The sequence below is a fragment of the Alosa sapidissima genome, chromosome 10 (assembly GCF_018492685.1).
Source record: "Alosa sapidissima isolate fAloSap1 chromosome 10, fAloSap1.pri, whole genome shotgun sequence".
Lineage (NCBI taxonomy): Eukaryota > Metazoa > Chordata > Actinopteri > Clupeiformes > Clupeidae > Alosa > Alosa sapidissima.
Window position 1 is genome coordinate 37,499,133 of NC_055966.1, and position 10,297 is coordinate 37,509,429.

The 10,297-nt window shown below is 44.8% G+C and overlaps 1 protein-coding gene across 2 annotated transcripts; it reads right to left on the reverse strand.

The window, feature by feature from the left end:
- Window positions 1-736: 736 nt before the first annotated feature.
- LOC121720790 (free fatty acid receptor 2-like) lies at window positions 737-3,796 on the reverse strand. Of its 2 annotated transcripts, none has more exons than XM_042107225.1 (3): window positions 3,409-3,796; window positions 2,117-2,246; window positions 737-1,845 (listed from the first exon to the last, which is right to left on the reverse strand). In XM_042107225.1, the coding sequence occupies exon 3, from the start codon at window positions 1,839-1,841 to the stop codon at window positions 852-854; it is 990 nt and encodes a 329-aa protein (XP_041963159.1). In that variant the 5' UTR covers window positions 1,842-1,845; window positions 2,117-2,246; window positions 3,409-3,796; the 3' UTR covers window positions 737-851. The 2 variants fall into 2 exon arrangements, with proteins under 2 accessions (XP_041963159.1, XP_041963160.1); XM_042107226.1 differs by lacking the exon at window positions 3,409-3,796 and adding an exon at window positions 2,502-2,567.
- Window positions 3,797-10,297: the final 6,501 nt, after the last annotated feature.

A 10,297-nucleotide genomic window follows, 5' to 3' on the forward strand; every position in this document is an offset into this window, starting at 1 on the left:
TATTTGTGCGAATGGGTTAGCCTTCTGTTTTCATGGACAGTTACAGGAATCCACGTCATTCGTTTATCGTTGCTTTAATCCTACCCACGTTATCTCCAGAGTTTGTAAGTTTGTCATTTCAGCCTCTCCTCTAGCTCCTCTACACACCCGTTGGGATTTATTAAGTTTTGTTACATTTCAGTTGGAGATATCAGATACACACGTATTCAATGCAGTAGGCTACATTCATCCTTATGGCTGTGTATTACCTGAGTTGTAAGGGATTGCAGTAACATCCTGTTAAAGTTGTCTTTGACTAAGTCTTCATTTGATCTCTACAGCTGCTACAGGCTTTAATATTTCATATTCAATATTCTATTCAAAAGCTGTCTCTACAAAGATGATCACTAGGATCAGAGTATTTCTTCACATTTACAAGAGAAGCAAAGACCATTAGAGCCAAACTACATGTATATGCTGGCTAAATCATCATGTATATGCTGGCTAAATAAATCATCATGTATATGCTGGCTAAATAAATCATCATGTATATGCTGGCTAAATAAATCATCATGTATATGCTGGCTAAATCATCATGTCCAAAACACATCCACATGGGCCCAGAGAGCAAAGTGCATCATTGCAAACACATCTATACTATAACATAGAATAGAATGCCTTTATTGACATTGCATTCAAGTACAACAAAATTTGAGAGCTACTTTAGTAAACTTACTTTAGTAAAGCACATCATTGCAAACACATTTATACCATAAAACTCATCTCACACATCATTCATTGCAAACGCACACACACATCAAAACACCCTTGCCCACACATGTACCCTTTTCTAGACAGTAATCCTGGCATGTCTAGCCCAGGTTATCATTGGTGCTTTGTGTGCGCACCTCTGGTGCTGCAGTTTGGGGAGTGGTACGCTGGTACATCCTGCAGGAGGGGCAGTGCAGCTGCAGCCTGGAAGTGAGCCTGTTGAGGATGTTGCCGAACGTGCCCCTCAGTGCTGAGGAGGAGAAGTAGTAGATGAAGGGGTCCAGGCAGGTGTTTAAGGTGCTGGTGAGCACGGCGATCTTGCGCCATTCCGGACTCTCATTGGTGGCGTAGCCAATAAGGTGGGAGATGTTATAGGGGCCAAAGCACACAAGGAAGACCACCATGGTGCCGAGGGCGAGCCCGATGGCTCTGGAACGTCGCCGTTGGCAGATGTTAGGCAGATTGGAAAGGATGTGGATGAAGTTGATGTAGCAGAAGCAGCAGATGAGCAGCGGCACGCAGAAAAGGAGGAGAAACTGCTGCAGGCGAAATGGCAGTAGCATGTCTAGCTGCTCTGGTGTGAAGTGTTGGTAGCATTTTGAGCTGTGCTCTACTTCGCAGGTCTTGTTTTGGTCATGGTGGTAGTGCATAAAGTAGACAATGCTACACTGTGCCAAGGAGATGGTCCAAATAATGACGCTGCCCACCACTGCATACAGAGGCTTTCTGTTTAGTTTGTACTTGATGGGAAAGGCAACTCCAAGGTAGCGCTCAACACTTATGGCAGTGAGGTACAGACTGCTGTTGTAGATGGTGCCATAGAAGACGATCGCTAATAATGGGCACAGAAAGTCGGGCATTTTCCACACGTCGTGGTCGATGGCCTCCTTCATCCTTAAGGGGAGGAAGAGCAGGAAGACCAGGTCGGACACAGTGAGGCCGATCAGCAGCACGTCCACAGGAGTTGCCCTTCGCCGCACCTTCTTGATGAAGGCATAGAGGGCAACAATGTTGGCTGGCAGCCCAAAGATGAATGTGATGATGTACACCACAAGAACCAGTTCTATTTGTTCATGGGTTTCAGAGTGCATTTTGCTGGCAATCAAAGTAAAAATGCACATTTGAAAGACAAATAGGAATTGTACATTACATAAATACATAAAGTTAGGCAGATAATCAGAAGACACTTCATTCACAAGTTCATTTACATGGACATTGATATAACAATATTAACCCAATTAAAACAATACTCTGAATGTAAAAAATGCATTTTCTGATTGCCCTAAACTGATCATATTCGTCATTTAAGAATAATGATGTTTCAGCATTATTTTGCCTTAGCTTTAATCAACAAATTGGTGCCTACCTTTCTAAAACGTTCTGCTGTTTAAGTGAAAGCGCAGCTTCTGCGACGTCTCCTCTTTGCTGTAGAGGCTGGTTGTTATGTGGGTTGTTGTTCTCTGTTGCTCTTAGAGTTCACAAAGGAAATGACACCTCTAAAATGTAAAACATGAAGGGCTGATCAGACGTTGTAAGAGAGGGTTATCACCAGCTAATCTATTTCATCATCCGGTCAACTATACATTTCCTATAATGGGTGCACTGCAACTCATAGTTCGACTAACAAAATGTCTTTTTTTTAGCTTAGTGGCATAGTGGCTCTATTTCACACAGGAAAAACTGCTGCCTTTTCAAATATCTCTGTTTATATTTACGGTATTTGGCAGACACTTTTGTCCAAAGCGACTCACAGTAAATGTCTTTCCAAGTAGCTTCTTTCCAAGGGCAGCCGTGGCAGCCGGTTCGAGCCCCGACCAGTAGGCACGGCTGAAGTGCCCTTGAGCAAGGCACCTAACCCCTCACTGCTCCCCGAGCGCCGCCGTTGATGCAGGCAGCTCACTGCGCCGGGATTAGTGTGTGCTTCACCTCACTGTGTGTACACTGTGTGCTGTGTGTGTTTCACTAATTCACGGATAAATGCAGAGACCAAATTTCCCTCACGGGATCAAAAAAGTATATATACTTATACTTAAGTAAGAGATGTTGAAACTGTGAGCCAGAAGGTCAGTAGTAAATGCTTTGCAGATGACCCTGCACATTTATAGATACTGTAACTTTAATGTCTTCCTTAGTCTACACCCTGCACATTTATAGATACTGTAACTTTAATGTCTTCCTTAGTCTACACCTCGTCTCTTTCCTTCTCTCTGACTCTGTCCCTATCAGACTCAGACACACACACACACAAACACAAACATGTCATCAGGTAAATGGCAGACATGGTATCCAATGACGAATTTCTGCCAAAAATGGTCCAATGGCTAATGACCTATTTAGACCCGATACCAAATATAGGTCAGTGGGTTAGTGAAGGCGGAAGATAGGATATGGGTCATGGCTTTTTAAAGCATAGCCTGTGTGGTTATAAAACTAGTGTACCCCTCCCACCTATAATCTGGCTATTAACACAGTTCTTAATTGTGAATCACCTCAGATTAAACAGTTATGTAAACAGACCACACAGAGAACAAGAACGTCAACCTAGAAAATGTCCTATACTGGCCAGTAAAATTAAAGTTGGCACGCTTTTGTTGGAGCTCACAGGAATCAATCAGGAGAACCACAGTAGCAGTATACCATGCAAAATATTCCACTCACTACCAGCATTGCCTGTCATACAAATCGAGTGCTGCCATAGGAATCCGAAGCCTCCCTTCCGAAGTCCTGTAGTCATCCACACCTTGTAGCGAATGCCCAGCCGTCTCTTACACAGTTGAAGTCCACTAGCCCAAAAAAAAAAAAACGTCAAATAAACTAGCCTGTAGCGGTTTCTAAACAGCCTTATGATCTTCCCCCGCGATAACTGATTTTCATGTTCTCGCGTTCATGCATGAACATGTAACCACATTGAAAAACGTCTACCAAACTCCCCCAATTTTAAATACCAGTATTAAACTATTCATTTCTTTGTTAGCCTACTTTTGTCTCCGTCTCTTAACACTCTGCCATCTTCTTTTCCTCCCAACACCAAAGCCACCCAAAAACTCAAATCATTAATTGGCTGGCAGCACCACCCTGCTGATTGGTAGAAACCCACAAAATAGAAAGGTTGATAGTAATACATTATTTTCACAATAACCTGTTATTTTAACTTACCACAAAGGTATTTTTAAACTTTGTCAACTCACACATGAATTTCAGAAATTAAGGAGGGCCCTAAACTAGCCTGACCCAGGGTTGTTACACCTGGAGACAGGTTTTAAAATCCCCGGTGTGTTTCTCGTGTCTGGGAATGAAGAGAAATTGTTAGATATTTACTGATGGACTTCTTATGGACTGTAATGTTGTATGTTTGCTCATGGACTTCCAATGGGCTGTGGGTGTTATGTGTATGATAAGTGGGGTTGGGGATGAGTGATCTGTAACATGGAGCTGATGCACTGATTAGCAGCCAGCTGTGTGCAATTGGGACTGGGCTGTTGGGCTATCAGCTGTGTGCAATTGGGACTGGGCTGTTGGGCTATCAGCTCGGGGACACTTGGATTGGCTGGCTGCCCAATAAAAGCATTCTAGACACTTTGAGAGGGTGTCGAGAGGAAACGCGGCGGTTGTTCTGTCTGTCTCTCTCTAGTTTCCCAGTGTCCACCTGGAACCAAGCGTTTGCTATTTGCTGGAGGGTGCAGGTAGCCTGAAGCAGCCTTGAGGAGCCCCCTACAGCACAGGTCCTCGTGGAAGATTTCCGAGGGGGCCACCAGGAGTGGTGCATCAGCCAGGTCCTAACCAGGGAACGGGGCGGCCGAGTGCCACTCCGTGTGTGCAACCTTCACACCTACCCCATGGAACTATTGAACTGTCGCTATCGCCCGGTGATTTTAATTTATTAGGCCTAGGCTATGTCCGATTTATTTTAGGCTATTCTTGCTCAGATGTTCAGCATACTGTAGGCTAGGCTAGGCCTATGTCCGATTTATTTTCGGACATACAGTATTCTTGCTCAGATGTTCAGCATCACCGATTAAATGGAAAACATGAATGTCCACGTAAGGGCATTGCTATGACGGGTGACATTATGCCTAGATCATCTGACAAAGATAATGAATTCCCTCGACTGACAATATATCTTCATAGAGAATATATTTATATATATAATATATATATATATATATATATAGCGGTCTCTAAAACCCCTCACGAGGGCACCTCACGATTTGCGCTCCGATGTCGTATGGATCATCCAGGTACGCCCACATAGTCTCGAATTGTTAGTGGAGGGGTGGTAGCCTACTTATAAAGGGTGTGGTTAACGGAAACCTCGGGTTAACCAAGAACATAACCTGCTCATAGCAGGTTTGAGATGCAGCGTAAATGGCCATGGCAGCATACCTCGGTTAAAACCTATCCACCTTTCGTAGTACGGGTTAATCGGGAAGTTACGCCACACGTGATCAAGTTACTCTCGAAGTTACCCAGATAAGCCAGTAACCCCGCTTCGTAGTACAGGCCCCTGAAGTGGACGCATATCCCCTACCCCGGATAGAGGAATCCCTGATGGGTCTGAAGTGGGCTGCCTGGTATTTGATCCTTGACTTGGCCAGTGGGCCTTTACCAATTTGAGCCTATGCCCAATGGGCTATGTAACACTCCAGCCACCTTACAGAGGTTAATGCAGTGTTGTCTGGGTGACAAGGTGAATGATTTCTTGCTCATATACCTGGAGGACGTGATTGTGTTTCACCAGATTTTTCCTCTCACCTAGACCATGTTTGCTCGGTTGGAGGCCCATGGATTGAAGCTGCAACCAGCAAGGTGTAGTCTCTTTCGATGCTCTGTCAAGTTCCTGGGCCACGTGGTCGTCAAGGGCGGAGTGTCCACTGACCCTCAGAAGACAGCGGCTGTGCAACACTGGCCTATACCCCCCACAGTCAAGGAGGTAAGGGCCTTCCTGGGGTTCATAGGCTACTATAGGCAATTTATACCTGGCTTCTCCAGGCAGGCAGCAGCTCTACGTGCCTTGCTGAAGGGGGTCCATGTGGCATCACAGGCAAGAGTTCAGTGGACTGAAGAATGCCAGGATGCCTTCGAAGGCCTGAAGGGGGCCCTACTGAAGGCCCCAGTGTTTGCCTATGATGACTACGCCCTGCCGGATGTCAGGCTCCAGGGCTTGGGTGCGGTATTATCCCAGGTGCAGGGGGGGGGAAAGAAAGGGTCGTATGCCAGTTGGAGCCTGTATGACACTGAAAAGAACGACCGCGACATAGTGCCTTGATAGTGCCTTCAAGTCGGAACTACTCTAGTAGTTCAATGATTATCTGGGGCACGAAGATTACGGCATTCACCGACCATCGACCCCTCCTGCACATGAAAACAGCTAAGCTAGGAGCAGTGGAACAGCGTTGGGCAGGCCAACGGGCTTCCTTTGACTTCAACCTACAGCACAAGCCTAGGCTGGAACATTGAAATGCAAATGCTCTCTTGCGGCAGCCTAGGCCGGCTGTAGTGGGCCTGGGACCGATTGGGCTGAACGGTAGGGACTAGATCCAGTGCTGCAGACAGTGCAGTTGTCATGACGTAGTGCCCGACGCAGGGGTTTCCAAGGGCTGTTCAAAAGCTGGGAAAAGCTGGAAGTGTTGCTGTACCAAGGGCTGCTCAAAAGCTGGGAAAGGCTGACTTCCGGTTGAGCATGTAAGCGAGAGGCACGCAGTGGAGTAGGCTCCCGACACTATCAACTACATTTTCTACTAAACCTATATTTTTCCACTCTAAACGCACTAGTTTCAATTTGTAAGGTTTGTTTTACTTTATGAATCACCAATGGCGACCGAAAGTCGACGGAACAAGACTAAAACGACTACACCTGCAGTCTCTCCGGTCACCTCTGTTGGTAATGCCTCCGCAGCAGCAGGGTCTCCCAAGCTACCTGTTGACCTGTGAAATCTCTGCACGGTTTTGATGTCTGATCTGACAGCAGCTATCACCAGTCAGCTGAAATCCGCTATTGATGCTGCCCTTGCACCCATTGCTGCCTCTTTAGAGGGTTTTACAGCCAAGTTTGAAGCGCAGGACCGCCGTATAGTTGAGCTAGAACAGCACCTCAACGTGTATAGCGACAGCATCGTCTCGCTAGAAAAGGCGGTTAAGGACCTCGCTACATCCAACAAGCAACTGACTGAAAAGATGGAGGATCTCGAGTCCCGCTCCCGCCGCTGCAATCTGCGTGTTATTGACATTCCAGAGGGTGCTGAAGGACTTGACCCTGTTGCGTTTATGTCCAGTTTCTTCTCCGAGGTGTTAGGTCCTGATGTATTTCCATCTCCACCAGTCCTGGACAGAGCTCATCGTATCGGCCCTAAACCACTGGATAACCAGGCTAACGGCAAACCAAGGGCTTTCATAGTTTGTTCCCACTATTACAGCGACAAGGAACGAGCTAGTCGCTGGGGGGCTGTCAATCGGCGACAACTCTTTCACTGGGACAGGATCATTTGTGGCTTTCCTTCAAGAGACCCATCTGCGCATTAAGGATCAACTTAGACTTAAACCCCGATGGGCTGGTCAGTATCTCCATTCTAATTTTGATTCCAGAGCTAGAGGTGTAGCTATTTTAATACATCAAAAAATACACTTTTCCGTGGATAGGGTTCTTTCTGACAGGGCTGGAAGATATTTGATTGTTGTGGGCTTCCTTGACTACACACCTGTTATTTTGGTAAATGTTTACGCTCCTAATTTTGATAGTGTAGAATTTGCTAATAATCTACTGATGCAGATCCCAGCCTTAAATACACATTTATTGATTTTTTGGGGGGGATTTAAATTGTGTCATTGACCCTGCACTGGACCGGTCCATTTCACGTACTAGTGTTCCCTCTGCCATGTCAAAATATTTTTCTGATTTTATGGCCCAACATGGATATGTTGATCCCTGGAGATTTCATAACCCTCAATCCAGAGAATATTCATTTTTTTTCCATGTCCACCATACATATTCCCGCATTGATTATTTTTTTGTAGATGGCTCTCTACTCCCAAGGGTAACAAACTCTGAATATTTACCCATAGTCAGATTATGGGCAGATTACGGGCAGATTATTTCACACTCATCGCATCGAACTAAAATTAGGAAAGCTAGACAGGAGGAACTCTCCAATGCTATTCTCAGCCTTGACTGCCAGTATGCTCTGACTCCTTCTCCTGAACTCTATAAACAACGCCTCAACTTTCAGGCTGAGTTTGATCTTTTATCCACAGGCTCTGCTGAGCGGCTGTTACTGCATTCTCGTGGCACATACTATGAGTACGGTGACAAAGCCAGTCGCCTTTTGGCTCATCAGCTAAAATGTCATGCAGCTGGGCGTTCTATTCCCCAAATTGAGTCCCCATCTGGAACTCTTACAATTGACCCTATGGAGATCAACTCTGTTTTTAAAACTTATTACTCCTCACTTTACACATTGCAGTCTCCAGATAATTCTGATGTGATGATAGGATTTCTGGATAAATTGGAGATACCCACACTATCTGAGCAAATTGATGCTCCTGTAACTTTAGACGAGATCATATGCTCTATCAAGTCTTTACAAGAAATTTCATGACAAACTGGCCCCACTGCTATTGTCTGTGTTTGAGGAGTCGCTGAAGCTGGGCTCACTTCCCCCCACATTGAGACAAGCCTCTATATCCCTTCTCCTAAAAGAGGGGAAGGATCCCACTGCGTGTGGTTCATACAGGCCCCTTAGCCTTCTCAATGCTGATGTTAAGGTTTTGGCAAAGTTACTTTCATCTCGCATAGAGGGTGTTCTACCCAGCATAGTATCGGAGGAACAGACTGGCTTCATTAAAGGTCGTCACTCATTTTTCAACATTCGAACCCTGTTTAATATAATTTATTCCAAAGACATAAATAGACACCCTGAAGTAGTGATTTCATATTTCATTGGATGCCGAGAAGGCTTTTGATAGAGTTGAGTGGGAGTATCTTTGCCACATTGACTAAGTTTGGCTTTGGAGATGCATTTATATCTTGGATACGCCTCTTGTATACATCGCCTCTAGCCTCTATCAACACTAATAACTTCAATTCTGACTATATTACTCTGTCTTGTGGAACTCGCCAGGGCTGTCCACTTTCCCCTTTTGCTTTTTGCTATACTGTAGCTATTGAGCGTCTCTCAATTGCACTCAGAACCTCACCCTCGTTTGTAGGGATAACCCGCAAGGGATCAGAACACAGACTTGCCTTGTATGCCGATGACTTGCTTTTGTATGTAACTGACCCTGTCTCCCACATACCTAAGATTTTGACTCTATTGGAAACGTTTGTCTCTTTTTTTGGTTACAAGCTCAACCTGCAAAAAAGTATATGTATGCCTATAAATGCAATAGCGCTTCAGCTTTAACAGTCTGCTTTGCCATTCCAATTGAATCGACTTGGTTTCAAATATTGTTAATGAGTTTAAATTGAGTTAATGTTACCCGCTCACTATCTTCCTTATTAGATGCAAACTTCACTCCTCTCCTTTCCCATATGAAGGATGCTTTTCAGAAATGGCATAACTTACCCATGTCTATGCTTGGGAGAGTTAATGCGGTAAAAATTAATATACTGCCAAAATTTCTTTACCTATTTCAATCTATCCCCCTATTTTTACCCAAATCGTATTTTAAATCTATTGATCAGGCACTTCTCTTTTATATGGGGAGGGAAGACTCCCAAAGTTAGGAAATCCCTGCTTCAGCAATGCATGCTCAGCGGAGGGTTCTCTCTTCCTAATTTTATGTATTATTACTGGGCAGCCAACATCCAGAAGTTTTTGTTTTGGTTGGATGCTCCACAGACATTGTGGTGCCAACTTGAGGCGTCTTCTCTCTCTGCCCTTATCTCCTTCACGCTACTCAGACAACCCAATTGTCTGTAACTCTCTTAAAATATGGTATCAATTCAGGCGTCACTTTCGGTCATGTTCTGCCTCTACTCTAATGCCCATCTGCAGCAATCATCTTTTTCCACCCTCTCAGTTAGACCCTGTCTTTCGTCTCTGGGAGAGAAATGGCATAGTGAGCTTCAGTGACCTATTCATAGACAATGTTTTTGCCAACTTTTCAGACCTATCCACCTCTCACAACTTACCCCACACTCACTTATTCAGGTATTTTCAGGCTAGGCACCGTCTCTCCACCACCTTAATTTGGTGGAGACAAACACAACATCTTAATTTGGTTTCTCAGGTAATGTTTGTTTGTGCGTTTCTGTATGTGTTTCTGTATGTGTAAGACCTATCTTGGGGGGTGGGTGGTATGGGATTGGGGATGGGTTGGCCTTGGGAAAAGGAGTCAGTATTTGATTGTATTCTTATGCATGTTATATTACCATTGTACAATGTTAAAAACTATTGTCCTTCATATATTAATAATAATAAAAAAACCTTGAACAAAAAAAAAAAAAGCTGGGAAAGGCTGGAAGTGTTGCTGTACCACGTACCTGTGGAGGATTCATCTGCAGACCCTGCGTCAGGCAGTGTGGAGTGACTACCATGAGGCTCTGGAGCAC